We start from the raw sequence: 21,078 nt of genomic DNA, 5'->3' as shown, positions 1-21,078 counted from the left end.
AAGGTCAAAATTAACATTTGTAACCAGTATATACGAGTTCACTAAATGGAATAGTTTAATTATTTATTATTAAATTTTATTTATACGACGTACCAGAAATCTGAAATTTTTGTTAATCAGCAACTTAGGAAGATACGAATTATACTGATCTAGTAATACGGGTAATAAATAAACTTTTACTCCATCTTAATATTTCATGTAAGATTGTCGAATTAATAATTGTATAAATATTTGATTTAAAAAAAAACAATATTTCACAATCGTGTAACTGTCCGCTTTATTAAAGAATTGGAGTATCATATCTCACTTTTAAATGAAATAATTATAAATGAAGTGCAGCAAAAAATGTGAATATGCAATTTAATAGACGTTCAAGGAAGTCGTGTGGCGTACATATCAGATTTTTTCATTTATGACCTTTCCGGTATTTTTTTATGTACTCGTACGTATTACCGCTGATATCTTACAATTAATAATAAACAAGTAAAATAATGTAAACATTATATTGGCTATGTAAATAATAATGTATTTCATTCTAATAGTTAAAAAATGTATAATTAATTAAACATTTTTTTTTTAATTATTGTACTGAAATAATAATTTTATTATTTACCAGTAGATTGTATGTAGCCTAATATGAGATCAGTTGACGAAGAGCAGATGGACTTGCAGAAATCCTGGACGTCCAGAGATGGTTAGACTGTGAACCCGGAAAACTGGGGTACGATTCAACTTGGTTCTTTAACGCTCCTTAACGGTTCTTTATCTGCGCGCGCGGACGTTGAGACCTCTGCGGAAAGTGATAATTGCGAGAAGACGGACACCGCAAAATACACGGTGTTCGTGTTCGATCGGTTGCTGCAGCAAAGGAAAGCGTGTTGGAGAAAACTCGGCGTGCTATCTCCAGGTAACCATGATGGGAACTATATTGCGAACCGAACGGCACGGTACGCGATGTTCATGATTTTGGTCAAGATAAACCATATGATGATGGCGAAAGAAGTGCAGGGGTGAATAATTCTGTCTGAATATCGCTTGGGACTACGTTCGTATTAAATCTGGTCCGGTTCCAAAGTGGAGTAAGCGAGAAAAAACAGACTGTTGCCTAATAGGAGCAGTATAACAGTTTATTTTAATTATTAAGATAGGAAAAATTTATATTTAATCTTTTTTTTCGAATTCGGCCAACCTTAGGCCGTGAAATAATTATTTACTTTTTTCTTTTGTCGTTTCATTTTCTTCTAGAATTTTATAGTTGTCTTTCCCTATTTCTTACTTCTTTGTTTTGTCCAGGTAGGTTCTGATTTCTTTCGCAGTTTTATTGAAGAATCCCTCAAAATTTGTTAGTTTTCAAAGTTTCCCAATCCAGTATTTTGATTTTTATTTTAATTCTTCCGGATATTGTTTTAACTGTTATTCATTTTAATGTTACCTTTATTTTGTTGAAATAGTCAAAAAATTTTTATTTTTTCTCTTTCCGGACTTATTCTCATTAAACGTCGTAGAAATAGATGCTTCTAGTGTTCATTATGAACTCTGTTTTCTAAAAAGATTGTCAACAATAATTAAAATTTTTATTATTAATTAAAATTCCAAAATAAAAGAGTACGAATCTGTGAAAATACTATCTCTCTCTCTAACTCTCTTTATATACATATGTTACATTTCTAGCGAATATAACTAGAATAGCTCTATATAAAGTGAAAGTACGGTGATCGTGTCAAAACTGGGGTATCAGGTTTTTTGGAGATCTTCGTTTTAGGGTCCGACTAGTTAATACAGATAAAAAAAAATACATATTTATGTGTGTGCGCACTGCTTTTGGCCTTATTTCTTACGGTTATCAAACCGATTTTCTTCAAACTTGGCTCGAATACACGAGTCATTGATAATATTGTTTTTTAAAAATTCGTTTTGGTCGTAGGGGATATTAAGAAAAATCCAATTTCGATTTTCTTCAAAAGTAGTTTAGAGAAAACTTCATTAAAGTAAATTTATTATCTACAGTGCGTGTATAAAATAATCAAAAATATTTTTTTTTTAATATGAACCCTCGTTTCTTAAAATTGAAATATATTGAGAAAATATACATTATTTATTGCCAGTAAATTAATTAACAATCAATAAATTCGTAGGTCCCGGAATGCAAGCTAGTCGTGGCGATTTTCACAAAAAATTTTCATTTCCACATTACCACGCACAAGCTTTTGCGGTGACTTAATTTACCAGGCAAAAAATAATTTATTTGTATTTGAAAAAACAGATTTTGAATAAAAGCATTTTATTTACGAACAAAGGAAGCCAACGATTGTCAGATATCTTTGTGTAACGAAAACTTATACCTTCTAAGATTCTATTTGCTTATATTCTCGGAATAAAAGTGAAAAAGTTCTTCGTTTTTCTGCCGTATCAACCGTATAATAATAGATTAAAAGTAGAACAAATGTAATAAATAATCTGCATATTATAACATCACTGACAGGATGTTTAATTTATAACATCCAACTTGTTACGAACCCAATACAGTTAAATATTACTATGAACTATGAGATGTGTAGATTTATAATTTATAAAAAATAATACATCTGAAAAAGTATAAAAATTAAAAGTATAAGCTGTAAGAGGTACCAATAAAAGTTTCTTTCCTTAAGAGTTATGATGTTTACCCCTTAGAGGAACAGAATACACTTGTAGGGCTGAACATTACCTGCATTTCGGTCGGATTACTGTGCTGATTTGCAACAATATACCGATTTACTTCTCATTTTTTTACTAAGCCTGGCACGAGATTCTTTTTATAGTTAAAAATGCTAAGTAACCTCTGGGAGCAATCAGTAGACCTACAACCGTTACAATTATGGTATTTTACATACATTAATAAAAAATAGTAATTTTTTAGATTCGGTAGATCCATTCAATATATTATGGACGATATTATGGTGTATATTATAGTGCAAAATTTAATATCAACCTGTTAAGAATACAGAGTTTTTAATATTAATGACTTAATTGTGCAACATTTACAGTGCAATTTCGAAAAGGTTGAATAAAATTTTAGGTCCGACTTGATCCCTCTTGACCGAATGAATTACTATATTTAGAAGATAATTGCTTAAGAAATCAAAATTTTTAGTAATAAAGTCTGGATCCCACTTGACCCCCTTACTCGAAAACTACGACGAACAATATTTTTAATAACAACCACAAGTTTGAAAAACAGACGAAGTATCAGAAATTATAAAAAAAAACTAGTCAGTCTGCCTAGCCAAAACCTGGACCCTCACGGCTCAGGCAGACCCCAGAGCCAACTCAGGGGCTCCTCGGAATCACCGTTTTAAACCGTTAAAGGTGGTGGCTTCAAATATTTTTTCTTAGGAGATAGATTTTTCCGTACATTTAAAAATTGACATTTAACTTTCTTTCGCTAATGGTAATTTTTAAGCAAATAATATTTCAGTATTTAACTTTTTCAAAACCGTATAGGTAATTATCATGTCATATTTTAATTTATTTGTACACGCAGATAAAGATGCAGTGAAAGCAAATAATTAATTAATAGAATGCATTAATTTTCAAGTTCTGAATCGTCAGGAAATTATTTAGTCCTGAACTGAGCTATACTTGTAATAAACGGTTTAAATACTCTTATTTTAAGTACTAAGTAGTAAGTAATAAACTAAGAGTAAAGCTAATTCTATAAAACATTTAATCATTCTTACCGATTGTTAGTTTTACTTCTTCTGAACCGTTTTGCATGCTGTCGTAATGGCGAATGCAAAATTGTCGCTCTGCACGCCAGTCAGAAACAAGTTTCATATTATCAGAATAGATAACGGTAAAATGATTTTCACTGTTAACAATCCATATCGGATATTTTGGAGTTTTTAAGTTGCTCCCGACCTGAAATAAAAAAACGTTTTTGATCGTCAAGAATGAAATTAATATCATATTAACGTGGCTGCACAATATAAATTACACGTGTATTATTGTACAATATTTTAAACATATTGTAACAAGACCGGTATAACAGACCTTTCTCTTTCCTGTTTCAGAGGATGAATGAGGATGATATGTATGAGTGTATGTGAAGTATAGTCTTGTCAGTCTGAGGTCGGCCACCTCTGAGATGTGTAGTTAATTGAAACCCAACCACCAAAGAACACCGGTATCCACGATCTAGTATTCAAATCCGTATAAAAGTAAATGCCTTTACTAGGACTTCAACGTTGGAACTCTCGGCTTTGAAATCAGCTGATTTGCGAAGACGCGTTTACCTCTAGACCAAACTGGTGGGTTAGACGTCAACTTTATTTTTTATGTAAACGCGGATGCGCGAACCCCGCGCCTAGTCCAGATTTGACAGCACCGTTCGTGACTGTGAATGCCTCAGAAAACGAACGAGTTTAAAGGTAAATCGTGCTACACTCATATCAATCAAAATTATGTCTTATGCACCTACCTCCAACCAATCCAACACCTAATCCGGAACCCTAGCCACCCGAGATCCTACCACGATCGAGTACCTCAATTAAACTCCCTGTGCAGACCTACACCGCAAGGGCGTTAAGAAAACCAGCCACTATAAACCACTACTCTCGGATCATCCAGTTAATACGGAGATCCAGAAAGGAATGTATTCTCTCAAGTTCGCTAACAGCTTGGGAACGTTTGACCTCGTATCGGGGACAGACGTACAGGACGTGGTTCACTATATCATCAGTCCCATAATCCGGGCATTGAATCGAATCCGCCAAACGAAACCTAGCCAAACTCGCTCGAGAGGCACCATGCCCGAAGAGAAACTGTGTGATATACCGATTGGGGGAGACCCATCAATCCATTATTTTCTATCAAGATATTTTTATCTAGATGGAATGATATTGACCGTAACCTTACCGATGAAGATGTCTCGTCCCTCATTAGGGAGCAGAAAATGTGTAATGGGATTATAAACTACAAATCATCATCAACATACCTAGTCAAGATATTATGTGTATGAATAATGCCATAAATAATTTTATCTTCAAAATCCTGTAAATTAATTTCAGACTTGGTATCTGATAATGGAAAACCCAAAGTAAAGTATTTTCCTGAATATAATATTTATCATTAAGTAAAGTAATTTTGTTGGCAAATATTTCTAACAATAGTAATATTATCAAAAACAAAGGGTCTTCATTATTGTACATTAATTTGTTTTTTATTAATTGAACTGCTTTATCTACGGGTATGCTAGGATACAGATTACTAATATTGTAACTTACCATCCCAGTTTTTTCTCTAACTGTTAAATCTTTTAATTTATTTATAATTTCAAATTCGTTTTTTATATTGTATTTATAATCCAAATTCATTTTTATCCTAAGAATTTTATCTATTGTTTTTGAGTATGATGGATCAGTTGTGAAATCTATCAAAGGTCTCATAGGTATACTAGGTTTATGTATTTTTGGAGTCCCATTAATTTTGGAGCTCTTGGTTCAAGTGGGTATAATCTAGAATGATATTTTATGTTATTTTTATAATTAAAAATATTACGGTATTTTTTTTTATTGAACTTTTAGTTATTTTTAGAAATTTATTAGTGGGATCATTTATTTCTTTGAAATTATTTTCTAACACATATTGTTTCATCAGATTATTATGTTTTTCAGTATATATAATGACAGGAGTTTTGGTTTTATCTGATTTTAAGATAATGCAATTATTCTTATTTAATTTAATCTTTAATTGGTAAATTACTTTTTTATTAACATTTTTTGAAATTGGTTTGCAAGTCAAATTTTTACTTCTAATTTTATGAATTTTACATTTTAATGATGTTACATAATTGTTCTTGGTCATATGGATTTACTTTATTAATACTCATTTCAGAATCAATTACTATATTTTTAATAACATTATTCTTATCACCATCATTCAAATTAAATCTAAACACATTAGCAATGATAAACTTTTCCTTATCATCAAGGTCAACGTTATTAAAATTAATCAAATCAAGACAATTACTATTAAATAATTTTGAATCTACATGTCCATCTTTGCAATGTAAAACATTATGAGTATCATCTGCCACAATAGCCTCTTGCACAATCATCCAAACACCTATTATTACTATAATTCTCATTGTAAATGTAATTATAATTGTTATTAGTACAGTGGTACAGAGGAATATGGGTCTTATAAGTATTGACTTCAGAAAAATCAATATATCCATAAATGTATTTATTGAGTAACAGAACTGCACTAGATTCATCTCTAATCCTAAAATGTATTAATAAATAACTATATATATATATATATATATATATATAGAGAGAGAGAGAGAGAGAGAGAGAAATGTAATTTTTTTTAAATTCAGAAATGGAAGAAAGAATAAAAAGTAAACTCGAGAGACAGAAAAAAATTTGAAGAAAAACTTTGTTGGTCTTTTTAGATTAGCCAAACTTTTACTATGATACCACATGTCATATTGTTTAAATAAATTAGAAAAGTGTTGAGTAAGAGGTATAATGAATAAATTACTTGCTAGTTATATGACTGAGTACCCAAGTAACTCACCCTAGACAATAAAATTAATGTTAAATGGACCTCACACTTAGGGCTACCTCAAGGAACGGTATTGTCCCCAATTATATTTTTAATTTATGCAAACGATTTACTTTTTTCTTTTTTTTGTTTAAACTCTGGGTCCACCGTTAGGTATTGTTTCAGAGGATGAGATAAATGATTTGTAGCGTGTGGGAAAATGTCATGCCTGACTGAGATTCGAACCTGGGACCTCCGGATGAAAGGCCGAGACGCTACCACTCGTGTCACGGAGGCTGGCGAAATTGAATTTGAACTTATTCTCACTGTACTACTTTATCCTTTGTGGATGATATTGCGCTCATATTCTCAGGGGTGTCCTGGAGAGATGTTAATAACAATGCCTACATGGGCTTTTCAATAGTTACGTGACAGTTAGATATTCTGACTTTAAATATTCATAAAACCAAATTTACCATTTGCACATTAAATAAAAGTGGTCAACCTCCAGCTGAGTTGAAAATAAAACTTCACACCCATGTTAATGAATAATATCTTCTTGCTTGCCCACAAATTGAGAAAGTTAAATATTTAATTAAAGGAGTTAAATACTTAGATGTTATTGTAGATGTACACATAAAATGGGATTGTCATATAAAATATCTTTGCTCAAAAATAAAATATCTAACATACATTTTCTATAAAATAAATCAATTAAAAGACTTAAATATCATAAGAAAAATTTACTTTGCTTACACTTACTCTTTTTCAGTAAAACATTGAAGTTTGGTGGCTGCTTATGATACGCAATTTAGTAAACTGTTTATATTACAAAAACACTTAATAAGAGCAGCTCTAGGAAGACCTAGACTTTATCCAAGTAAGAAAATTTTTGAAGAAACAAATTTACTAACCCTACGACAAACTTATGTAAAAATGCCAAACATAAACAGAAATATAGTGCTCATATCTTTGCATAACACTCATAATATCCATTCATCATCATGGATAACTATAAAGTCAATGTTACAAAGCTACCTTCTTATAAACATTAGTTTATACATCAATGCCATCTGTTAATAAATAAAATTCTGCAAAACTTTATTAACAACAAATAATCAAATATAAAAAGAGACAAATTGCTCAAAAGAACAAGCTTTTGTTTTTCTAACATGGCCTATTCTGTGTTTGATTTAATAATTTTATAAAATTAAGATAAGTTTTTTTTTTAGAACTGAAAATCTGTATTTTGTGACAATAAATAAAAAAAATAAACACGGATTAGAATTGGTAACTCAAATAATCAGATATTTAGTATATAATAAATAAGATGAAATTAAGAACAAAACAAAGGAATGGAGAAGTGTATTAAACTGATCATTTTACATGAAAAAAATAGTCATAAATAGTCACACCATTAACATTCAAGCTGCTTGTTTTTTCATAATTACTGTTTATAAAATTCCCCAGGAGCTTCTGATTACCCTGTTGAATAACAAAGTTACACTAGATTCATTTCCAATCCTAAAATTTATTAACAAACTGATAAATCTAATTAAAAGGCTGGAACCAGCCGAAGTGTAATGGTCAACTGCCTTCACTGATTGGAAGGCTAAAAGAAATCATTAATCTAAACAAAACCAACTATCAAGAGCTGTATTTTTTCAACAGCCAACTTCTCTTGTCATACAACTACCCTTGACATTGTATTGTGATGTTTGCTGTGTTCTTAGGAAGATAAGATGAAATAACCAACTTACATTAAAAATAAATATAATTGTTAAATAAGATATCAATGACATCTTATTTAACAACAGAATTTCACTAGGCTGTAAAAATTAATTTTTAGAAACTATATTAAATGATAAAGGTTTATTTTAAAATTAATTATTAGATTGATGAATAATTTATATGTTATATAAATGATATCAGGATTATATCCTTTGTAACTACAGATTTATCCAATTAATTATTAAATCTGTAATTTTCATCAGTTAATTACTCACTACAATAAAAATTCAATTATTACATTATTTATTTAGAGTTTTGTAACTCCTAACTGAAAATTTCTGCCAACAAAATATTTGTAGCTAATAACAGCTAAAAATTACTATTATTGTAATCATTTTTACATAATATCCATTGTATTCACTTTTTGAAAGAACCCTTAGATAACACTTTTCAACAATAACAACATTAATCTAAATTTTGAAATACCATGTAAATTTATGTGCTTCTGGTAGCAGTTGAAAACCTGACCACTGGCTTCACAGTAAACTATCTCATCCCACTAACAAGTGTATAATTTAACAAGCCATCTGGATTGTTGCCCTTATATGTAGGCATGTCACCAATAATTCTGCAATTACTCAGCAAAATTCTAGAATTATCACACAAACATAACAAGAATTTTTTTTACACTTATCTTATTCATTCATTCATTTATCTATAGTTTAATATCTGGAAAGATGTTGCTATCTGGTTCATTTTATATATTTCTTCTATTTCAAGAAAAAACTCTGTTGTTTTTTTTGTTAACTTCTGTTGAAGATTAATAATAAAAATAACTCATACAAATGTTGTGCATCAACAACTGGCTTGGAACAATGATCAGATTTGGTTTATCACAATTGCTGAAAATGTAACCGTGCTATACAAACTTGCATGCACAGTGGAAATAAATAAACTTATACAGGAAATAAACTCAGTTATTAGAGAGTTATTTAATAGGAAATAATCTAAAGTGAATTCAACTGTAATAGTTAGACACTGTGAAATGAAAAAATCAATTTGATATGACAATGCTGCCAGCACCAACACTCAGTACAGCAGTTAGTTAGTGGTAGGTATGTTAATAAATTTTTTAACTGATGTTGAAAAATTAATGTTGAACATGGATAATATAAATTACTTTTTGCGAGTAATTTACTTTTCTCTTTGGATGAATTCTTGAAATGATGATTACTGGATGTGTTAAATCACATTCTATCTTTCAAACATTATCATTATTTAGTTGCAGAGAATTAGTCTTTTAATTGTAATCTGACTGGTATGCTATGGTTTGAAGTTACAGACCAGATTAAATGAGTTTACATAACTTAATAATGTATCCTGAATATTCTGATGTTAATGGTTGCTTAAGAAAACATCAAAACATAGTAGAGTATTAACCAACCTATCACTTCTGCTTACTAGGCCTTGAAGACAAATATATACATGCATTGATAATAACCTTTGCTACTCTCCTCTACTTTGTGCTGAGTTATACTGATTTTGTGTTTCCTAATTAAAATTAAAATCACATTAGCTAAGAAAAGGAAATGATCATCATATTATGTTAAATAATTTCCATTGCAAGGATATTAAATTATTTAAAAATTTATCAAGCTCATTTACATTACATCTGAGGAGTCCAGACTCTATAGATTAACTCTATGGACCTGACTCATCCAGACCTCCATTTCAAATAACTTAATAACTGTATTAATGACAGATATCTTTAAATATCTGAAAAAATGAAATCATTGGGAAATTAACTACCTATTTCAATTTAAATAAAAATACTTTATTAGTTTTATTTAAAATGTAATTAAAAGCAAAAAGTATTTTTGTAAGCAATCAAATAATAATGGTCGTGTGTAAGAAATTATTATAACATGAGGTTCTCATTTTTATACTAGTTATTCAAATAATAATTTTTGTTCTGCCTAATAACTGGTGACTTCAATATCCATCACTATTCATAGAGCTCATCATCATGTTCTCAAGCTACTATAGTTGATCTACTGAGGTAGAACTTGGATCTTTGCTTGTTGAATGATGGGTCATACACGCTTATATACTCTTTATCAGGTACAATTTCATGCATTGATCTATTGTTTTGTTCAGCATCCCTACTTTCACGCCTTATCTGGTGTGTTTTCAAAAATTTCTTTGGAAGCAATTACAGAGCAGTTGTTATCTCAGTGAGTAATAGTAATTTGCCTCAGAACCTGACACTCAGAGGGGTTTTTGGGAAAACGGATTGGATTGGATAGAAAAATTCTTTTGCACAACACAATAGGAATGGTAGCTCAATTCACCAACTTCCCTTAATTACACATCTAATATTTGATAGTGCAAGTGAATTTATCCTTTTAATACCTGGAAATCCAAGGCGGCCTGTTGTTCTTTGGTGTGATGAAGACTGCAGTAGTGCACTTAGGAATCATCACAGGACTTTACATAATATCAATCAAAGATTTACAACAGAATTGTTCTGCGCCTTTCTGAATGGGAGAGCTGTATGCCGTCGAGTGTTTTGGTGAAATAAACGAAAATTGTGGCTGAATTATGTGGATTCTTGGACAACTTCATCATCGGTTATATGGAGAAAAGTTCGCTCCATGTGTGGATCAGGACAGTCTCCGTTGCCGATTGGAATGGAAAACAACAACATCCCCGTCATCACAACAATTGATGTTGCAAACACATTTGGAAACTTGTTTCCGTCAGTTTCCCTTACATCATCGTACTATCATGAGTTTATAAGGTATAAGTTGCAGATAAGTGTCCCGTTTATTAATGGAGATTTGCAAAATTAATTAAACATTTATTTTTCTTTTGATGAGCTAAGGTATGCCTTGAATAATTCCCTTGAAACTTATGCCGGAAATGATAATATCAGGCTCAGTAGGTTATCTCACCTCCCAGATACTGCATTACGACAATCTTTTGTCTAACTATAACAAAATATTCTATAAGAATATTTCTTGTATTATGATTTTATTAATTATCAATTAAATCATTTAATTGATGCATGTAATGAGTGATTATCATTCTATCGTGAAAAATATACCCCATGCAAAATTTCATCAGTTTGGTAGAGATATTAGTAAAAAGTTGGTTGTGTTATGAATTTATGATTTCATTGTACTTAAGGGTGAATGTGCATCTAGTCTACCTAATATAATATTTATTGCATTCTAATTAAATTGTAAATACACTTATTGATCAGAAATAATGAAAGTAAGTAACATTTATGTAGCTTTCCTATGAAAAATGTGTAAATTAAAATTATGTGATAGCATTACATGATATGCTGTTGCCAACCACAAAAAATATAAAAATATTTATAAATAATAAAAAAGAAAAATATAAAATTATTATGAACAGATATAATTATAAATATTTTAATAATATAATTAAAATATAACATATATATATATATAGGAAATGAGGCGAACATGTTACACTCACGGTTTAAACTTTCTCAATAGTTTACTTTAATATTACCTGGAATATTTTGAAGTGCTCTTGTATAGAAAGAAAACCAACATCAGAACGCTTAGAAACTCCATGAAAAAGATAAGTATCCATAAGCATTGAGTTGTCAAAAACATTTGATACAGCATGTCCTGTTAAAAGTAGTGTTACAAGTTCCAAAGAACAGAGACCATTTGATCCAGTAAGAGAATAAACTTCATCATTGATGTCTGCTGCAACGCTGTAGAAGATAAAAAAATTATTAAATTTATAGGAATAAACTTAATGATAAATGCTTGTATACACCCACACCCAAGTTTTTAGGTGGTATAAAGCATTTTCAGATGGCCGGGAACGGTTGTGGACGATCAACGCTCTGGAAGACCGTTAACGTCAAAAAGTGACGACAATGATGAGCGAATCAGAGACTTGATACTGTACGACCGGCCATTAACTGTCAGAATGATTGCAGAACAATTGCATTTGAATCATACCACAGTCCATCAAATTTTGACAAATGAATTGGACATGAAAAACGTTTATGGAAAATTGGTCCCAAAAAACCACACTGTTGAACAGAAAAACAACAGGGTGGAAGTGTGCCGCGATCTTCTACGCCGAATTGAAACTGATTCTCATTTTCAAAAAAAATGTTATTACTGGTGATGAATCTTGGGTATTTGATTAGGACCCAGAAATAAGACGCCAAAGCAAGGAGTGGAACACTTCAAACTCACCACATCCCAAAAAAGCAAAAATGAGCAAATCAAAACCATGTTATGAGTAATTTGTTTCTTCAATAGTAATGACATTGTCCATAAGGAGTTTTTGCCTACAGGACAGACTGTAAATCAATATGTTTACCGAGAAATTCTTGAAAGATTGCGGAGAAGAGTTGCCCGGATGAGACCATCCGTCAAAGACAACTGGATGTTGCATCATGACAATGCACTTTGTCACACTGCTCTCAATGAGTTTTTGGTAAAGAAAGACATTCCTGTAGTTTCTCAAAACCTTATTCACCTGTGGCTTTTTCCTGTTCTCGACTTTAAAAAAAACACCTTAAAGAACACAATTTTGGAACAGTAGAAAACATGAAAAAAATGCAACCAACCATCTGAAGGATATTCCGGTTTCTGAGTTCCAGCACTGCAATGAAGAGTGGGAAAACCGTTTGAAGCGTTGCTTGGCTTCCCAAGGGTACTATTTCGAAGATGATTGAGTCCATGTATAACTGGATCGTAAATAAAAGGTTTTCTTAACCAATCTCATTACTTTATTTACAGACCTCGTATATTTAATACACAAAGTGTTTCAAAATTAATATTGGGGTTTTCAAAGCTATGTAATATTTCTCATGTTTCACATACTTTGATTAATTAAACATGAAATGAAAGAATAACTCAACAGTTTTACCTGTGGTCAAGATCATTAACTGTTTCCTATTCCTTCCGCTTGAAATCGCTTGTAGCAAAGGTGGCATTCCCCCAATAGAAAGCGTTGTGTTTTGCAGTTCGCAAAGTGGGAATCTGTAATTATCGTTCAACGTACGTACCGTTTGAAGTTCCGTTGTGATCCCCAAGTTCTGTTATGATAATAACATTCGTAGATGACAAACAATTTGAAACCACTGGTTGTATTTGTAAAAGGAGAGTGTAGGACGACCGAGTGTGTCCGATGACAATGTTGAACGTGTAAGAGAGTCTTTTGTGCGTAGTCCTAAGAAATCCGTTAGGAAGGCTAGCCGCGAATTAGCAATTCCAGTGACGTCTGTGCGGAGGGTTTTAAGGAAACTCTTACAACTGCGTACATATTGTTTACAGCTGTTACAAGCTCAAAAGTACAGATTATGGCTTGTACGCTAGCTTCGCAAATGAAGTGATCCACCGTGACGATGAAGACTTTCTTTATCGTGTCGTATTTAGTGACGAATCAACATTTCATGTTAATGTAAAATAAACACTCATGATATGTGTATCTGGGGATCAGAAAATCCTCACGAAATATTGCAGTGTGAACGAGACTCCCCAAAACTGAATGTTTTTTGTGTCGTATCCCGAAGGTTAGTTTACGGGTTCTTTTTCGTGGAAGCAAGTGTGTCTGGAATGAACTACTTTGATATGCTACAGCTATGGCAATACTTTCCAACCAAGAATTTTACTTTGCAACAATTTGGTGCACCTCCTTACTAGCATAACGCTGTACATGGTTGGTTGAATAACATTCTCCCCGACTATTGGATTGATCGCCGGGAATCAGATGACAAGGCTTGTTTGTCGTGTCCTTCACGTTCACCTGATTTGACCCTGTGGAATTTTTTTCTTTGAGGGTTTATAAAGGATCAAGTGTACGTACCACCATTACCAGCTTACCTAACCAACTTGAGACACAGGATTGAAGCAGCCGTCGCACCAATTACTCTAGACTTCCTGATTAAAATATGGAATGAACTCTCCTATTGGCTGGATGTGTGCTGTTTGACATATGATGCTCACATTGAACACTTTAATGAAAAACTGTTTTTGAGTTACTCTTTTATTTCATGTATAATTTATCAATGTAAGTAAAACTTAATAAATATTACGTAACTTTAAACTGCAATATTCATTTTGAAACACACGGTATATATTAATATAAAACCAAATTAAATAAAACCAAATTAATTCAAGTAAAGTACGTAAATAAGTATATATGTATAAGAAAAAAGTCTCTTTCAAAATATATATCATACACCAACTCCAGCAATTCAATTTTATCAAATGAAAATGTAACGTAAGGATATTTTCAAATCAGATCATCAAATGCATGTGAAACACCAAAAGCAACTGAATCAGTCTGTCTGTTGGATAACCATGACCAACTTGATTAACTGCTGGAGGAAGTACAGCAATCCTTTTTAATAGTGACCATTAAGAAACTTGTTCATATGTGCACGATGTGGTGGGCATACAAGGGACAAATAAGTCATTATAGGTGTGCTGTGGCATATAAAAACTCATCAGTGTAGCGTATTCATTCTTGCTAGCTGAATGACTGGTATTCTTATTGTTGCTAAACACAGATAATTAACTCAAATTAAGGGAAAAGGAAAACCGTGATAAAATACTTTTGAATTGCAGTATATCAAATAAAGTTTGTAAAAGGAGAACTGCTTATCTACTGTTTTAATAATAATAAATAGATATATATACTACTGATAATTTTGTATTGTAATACAAAATTAATCTTTTTTCAGTGTCTACTTCATAAAAAAAAGTGATAAAACATCTGTTAATAACTATTGAATAATATTTATTTGCCAGTAACATGTAACATTTTACCAGAAGTTTTATTAACCAGAATAGAAAGCAAAGTTGTAAATGAATTGGTAGAATATCAAGAAGGCTTTATACATTAATATTCTACCACTCCTGCTGTAGGAAAGACAGATCGTAACCAGAAAAAATTTTGAATTTAAAATTAATCATCAGATATACAATGAAAAAAAATTTGTAATTGTTTTTGTAGACTATGAAAGCTTATGACTTGATAGAAAAATAATTATTTGGTGTTTTGGAATAATTTGAGGGAGCTGATAAAATTTTAACAATTTACCAAATTTTAAATTGAATTTATCAATGAAATTTTAAAAAATCTTTCTAATTAAAAGAGAAATCAGGGAAGGAGATGGAACTTTCTTAAGTCCTATTAAACTATGTTAAACTATGTATCTTTTTGGAAAATGTAGAAACAGCAAACTGAACTTACTAAAAGAAATAATGGGAAAAATTGGTTCACAAATTTCCTTTGAAAAAACCAAACTTATCACCAATATAAAAACTCCACCAACATTTTTAAATACAAAATATGGAAAGACCATTAGAACTGAAAATTTTAAATAGTAGGGAAATAATCCGGACAAATGGACTGGACAAAGAAGCTAACAAAACCAGAGCTAGTAAAGTGGAACTGCACTACAACTGATTTCAACTGGTGAATAGCATTTCGACTGATGAAGGATATGTACAATAAAAAAATAGTGTTTATAAAAACAAAAATTAAACATTAAATACAGTTATCAATCCGGGAATGCCTATGTGACGCAGAATGTTTATCTTAAACAAGTAAAGGAAAAATAGATGAATTGAAAAGGAAAGGGAGGAAAATTCTGAGAAAAGTCTTGGACCTAAAAAAAGAAGAAGGCTATAGAAAAAGAAATTACAAAGAAATTTATTTTGTAATTTATAGAAAGAATTAACAAGGAAAATGGAAAGCTAAGATATACGGTTAGAAAAAGAAGAATAAAGTTTCACAGACAATAATTTCAAGAACATAATATTTCATAATACATATCAATTTGACAAATTCTGATGTTAACAGATCTGAAGGTATTTTTCCTTTATGCAGCACGTGCAGCACGTAAGTTCGTGCATCTTGATGCACGAGAACAGATTAACTAAGAAAATATTTGAACAGTTTTACTGTAATCCAAAAATGGTTAACAAATGAATAACCGAAGTTAAAAATACATAGAAGAAATGGTCATTAAAAAGTCATTATTATGAAAAGAAAAACTTTTAAACTAAGAAATTTTATGGGTTTCCAGGAGGTGGAAAAGAAAAGACAAATAACACCTGGTCAGAAGAAAGAAAGAAATAATTTAGTGAAAGAATGAAAGAACACTGGAGAAAAGAAGAGAAGGAATCACAAAATTATTTTATAGGATTTAAAGATGGTCAAAATCAACAATAAGAAGAAGAATAAAAAGTATAGCAACTTCTTTCTTCTCCATTCGGTATAAAGAAAAGAATTTATAGAACTGGGATATGTAAAATATTGCAAAAGAACTTCTTGCTGCACAATGTTTAAGGAATTAGAACATCTTTTCATTGTATTTGAAATTATTCAGTATTAAATTAAAAAAATAATAACTCGTGGAACAATGACTACACTATCATCAGCACAATACAAGTCAGAAATCAGTGTCTATTAAGAGGACTTTGGCTTCAGATAAGTGTATTTTTTATTGAATTTATTTCATTGACTCTCCTGCAGTATAAGGAATTAAATGTCAAATTCAAAAACCTGTTCAAGAAACATTTTTATAGGGCAGCTATTACTTTTGTAGGAATTACTGAATGAATGAACTCTATTGCTTTGCTTTTTTGTATATTTTATATTCATATTATTATGCATTTTTTAATACACTATTTTTATTGAATTAAAACATATTATGTTTCACTGTTTGTTCTTTGTAACTTATTATTTTGTTTTTGAGTTTTAATTTTAATATGCACCTTAACTGATCTGATTCTCTTCATATTGTAATTGTTTAAAATGCTCCTACTATACATTTTTACAGTATGCCAATAAAAAATAGAATTACATAAATAAATTCAATATATAAAAAAAAATTGTCATTTATTATACCAATTATCCTAAATATATTAATATAAATATATCAGTAACAATACTTACTTCTTTATTCCGGAAGATAAGATGACACTAACCATAAAAAGGAAACATCCATTTCTACTTGAAGAAATAAACTGGTTAATATTTTTCTCTATGGCAGCTTGAAGACTTGCTAGTTTTGTAAACTTTTGGCATTCCAAGCCACTAAATAAATCACTGTTAGAAGCATCTTCCTTTTCATTACATCTAAATTGGTAGAGATAATCTTATAAATTTTGAGAGAAGACCTTTTATTATAAATATTTTATAATCATTTTACATTTTTTAAACAATAAACTTCATTTATGCACAATTTAATTTTTTCTGCTTCTTGTGTTAAGATATTAACGAATTTAGGTAAAGAAATGGAACCTTTTAGCTTTTCGACTGCAACTTGGTCATTGTTTATTGTACAAGAATGAGATAAGAACCATGTTAGAATTAACTTTAAATAATCAAGTTTATTATAACCAGTTCTTATGGAGGAGAAAATTAAGAAAGCAGTAAATTAAATTTAGTTTTTTAAAAGGGAGTCAAAAAGTATTTCAAAACCTGTGTATAAAATATAAAACAGTTACATGACTGGCAACAAAACAATAAAAAAAAGTACATTGATTTCAATCTTTACCTTTCACCATGGAATTTAATTTTTTTATAATCTTGTTATGTACACGGAAAGAATTTAAGGAATTTAGTAACTCTTTTATTTATTTTGATATTTTATTAACAGGTAAGCAATTAAGGAATTACAGATCACCAATAGTTTTATCGTATTCTCATACTGCTTAATTTTTTAATGTATGCATTAATACAGAATATTACACTAGATACATATGGCTTATCTTATTGTTTTACTAATATTTTATTTGTAAATATATCTTTATGCTAGTTTTATTTTAAGATTTTTTAAACACAATAATGAGGTAACACAAATGTATATTCAAACAGGATGCAGCTTTAAGGATAAAATGATTACTTAAAGCCCTTCAGCAACACAGAGTCAGCAATTACTATTTCATAGACACAAATTAACAATAATGTTGATAATCTACAAATACATAAAAAAGAATGATTCTTAACACATTCAGATGTTATGAAATACATAAACACAAAATAATGTTGTACAAACTGATCAGACAAAATTCAAATCCAACATGTTTTTTTACTACATTCTATAAACATTACTAACCGAAAAATTATTACCATCAATAACATCTCCAGATGTCAGGCTAAGAACAATAGCATCACTGATGATAGCAGTTTCAATCACAAGGGGAACTGAAAATGTTATAAGTCAATAAAAATAATTTGGGTCAGTTGTTTATTTAAAAAAATGTATACTTTCAAACAAATTTCATCTCAAAAAAAAAGTAGTGTGAATAAAAGAATTTCAGCTGCTGATGTTATAATAAGTCCTGGTTGACCATATTCTACCTACAGTGTAATACCAATAAAAATATCATATCAGGCTTTTTTATGCTGCAAAGATTAATGAAAACATGATGAAATACAGACATCAAGATACCCTAGTCTGATTAATTAAATTCATGAGTTTTCATAACTGGTATACCATCAATTTAATTTAAAGCGTGTAATCATTCTCTTCTTGTTTTGAAATTTTGTTTAAAAGATCTCTTTTCTGCTATGTAACTTTAAAATTATCTAAACTTTTATGCAGTTTTGAAGAGCCCAAACTCTTAAGTGAATTTAGGATCTATGCTTAATTTAAGTAAAAATAGTTAGTTTTCACAAAGAAAAATTTCTAAATGCTTGAAATTATGTGTTTCCAGCTCTTTTTGGGGTTGCTTGGTTAGTGGTTGGTAGTGCTATTGTTAACAGCTCTCGTTTTGAAGTGATAAATGGTTTAGTTTGTGGGTGAATCTTACATTTGATCTGTGTTATGTGTTTGTTCATTTACCATGTTGTTTTTATAGCATATATTTGTTGTAAATTTGTACTGTTTGCACATTAAGTTTGTGGACTTTAAATGCTAATTGTAAAATTTGTATGTTGCGGTTTACAATATCTTTTTATTATCTCTGGTCTCTATTTCACAAACATATGATTTAACCTAACTCAAGTTAAAATTATTTGAAGTTTTATTTGTTCTTTGTATAAGTAGTTGAATGTGGCCAATGTAATAATTCAAAATTAATCACATCCCATCATGCATATCATTGACTTTTAAAATTAATTTACTCTGACTATTTCGTAAACTGTTAAAGCCTTAATTATTTGCCATTAATATATATCAGTGTGCAAATTAATCTAAGCACAGGAAATTTTTATGTGGTGGCTACACTGCTTGACCACACCCATTTTTTAAATTAGCTTAAGTTATCCAAAAGTTATTGTTCTTTGATTATTTAGCAATTTTTGTATAATAAATGGTGTTTTATGTAAGTTTATTTCTTTTTTTTTACAAAATCATATTTTTTTGTGTATCTTGAATATATAATAATGGATATAACTCCAAGAAGGTGTTCAAAAATTGTTTTTCTTTCTGAGTCTACCAGTAAGACACAACAACAAATAGCTTATGAGCTTGGTGTTGGACAGTGAATGCTATTTTAAAATAATTTAAAGAAACTGATTTCTTTTCACCCAAAATTAAAGGCAAATGTGACTGAAAAAGAAAAATTACTCTAACACAGGATCGGTTGTTATTAGTGAAAAAAAGTAAGTTTGATCCAAAATGATCTGCTGTGGACTAAAATCAAGAATTAACAGCTAGAATAGACTTATATGTGACAAATAGTAGATGCCAACTTCTTACAGTCTGTGTAAAAAAAGGCTCTTGTGAACTGAACCAAAGCACATGCTAAGTGGACCAAAGAAGACTGGAAAAATGTTATTTTTTCTGACAAGTCACATTTTTATGTTCAGGGGCAAAGGGTTCATACGTTAGAAAAGCATCATATTAAGGTGTATATATATATTAAGGTTCTGAAGGGAAGGGTGTAATACAACTTCTAAACAATTCCCACAAGTCAATGGAGTGTTCCAACAAGATTTGATGCCATGCCATACTCCCAAAAAAATGGAAAAATTTTTTAAAAATGGAACATTAAGTGCTCCTGTGGCTAGGCAACTCCCTAAACTTAAACCCAATTGAAAATGTTTGAACATTAGTCAAAAAACGACTCTTAATGAATTATATCATATAAATTGACCTCATTAAAGCCATAATCAATTTAACTGGTAATGCAAAAGACTCGTACTACTGGTTTCATGATGAAGAATTAAAAAAAGAAGTGTAGCACACTTGTTGAATCAATGCCAAATCATGTACGTGAAGTGATTAAGGATAAAGGAGGACATATTCATTACTAGGTATTCACAAACTGTACAAGTATGATTTTTTTCTAAATAAAATTGTTTTTTATTAACGAAAATCTGTTTGGATTAATTTGCATGCTACTGTAATTTATCACTTTCAGAGACATTTCTGAATTTTGAATAAAATGTTTAATAAATACTCCAACTTTGCAAAAGATAAATTGCTTATTGGTAAAGATATCTGATAAAAATAAATGCATACCTGACTATAACACCGCATTTTTTTTGTCCTGCTTGCCACAGAATATTGCTTAAAGCATGTATAAGTGACATATTTATTTCACGAGTTGTTGGACAAAATGGATGTGGGCAAACTGTAGCAGTGTCAGGATCAAATAATAAAGCTTTCAGAATAAATGCTTGAACAGTAGCTAAGATACCACTAGGTCCTCTCTGTAAAGAAAATAGATATTAAATTTTTGTTAAATAATTCAACATATGTAATTTACTAGCAATTTTCATAAGTAAAAAATAGATTTAGGTTTGAAAGGAAATTTAAAAGTACCTAGTTTTCTGCTGTATTTATTAAGATAT

At 30.3% G+C, this 21,078-nt stretch overlaps 1 protein-coding gene across 1 annotated transcript in view; it reads right to left on the bottom strand.

Annotated features, from left to right (window-relative positions):
* Nucleotides 1–21,078, bottom strand: part of LOC142318204 (putative ubiquitin carboxyl-terminal hydrolase MINDY-4) — a 60,717-nt gene that overhangs the window by 18,026 nt on the left and 21,613 nt on the right. The window contains exons 3-6 of the mRNA XM_075354764.1: nucleotides 20,747–20,937; nucleotides 17,230–17,412; nucleotides 11,803–12,013; nucleotides 3,720–3,900 (exon numbers count right to left, since the gene is read on the bottom strand). Coding sequence (XP_075210879.1) covers nucleotides 3,720–3,900; nucleotides 11,803–12,013; nucleotides 17,230–17,412; nucleotides 20,747–20,937 — 766 coding nt within the window. The remainder of the gene's footprint in view (nucleotides 1–3,719; nucleotides 3,901–11,802; nucleotides 12,014–17,229; nucleotides 17,413–20,746; nucleotides 20,938–21,078) is intronic.

Source organism: Lycorma delicatula, chromosome 1, assembly GCF_047948215.1.
Source record: "Lycorma delicatula isolate Av1 chromosome 1, ASM4794821v1, whole genome shotgun sequence".
Taxonomy (NCBI): Eukaryota; Metazoa; Arthropoda; class Insecta; order Hemiptera; family Fulgoridae; genus Lycorma; species Lycorma delicatula.
The sequence above is the reverse complement of the archived record's forward strand: the minus strand, read 5'-3'. Positions and strand labels throughout refer to the sequence as shown.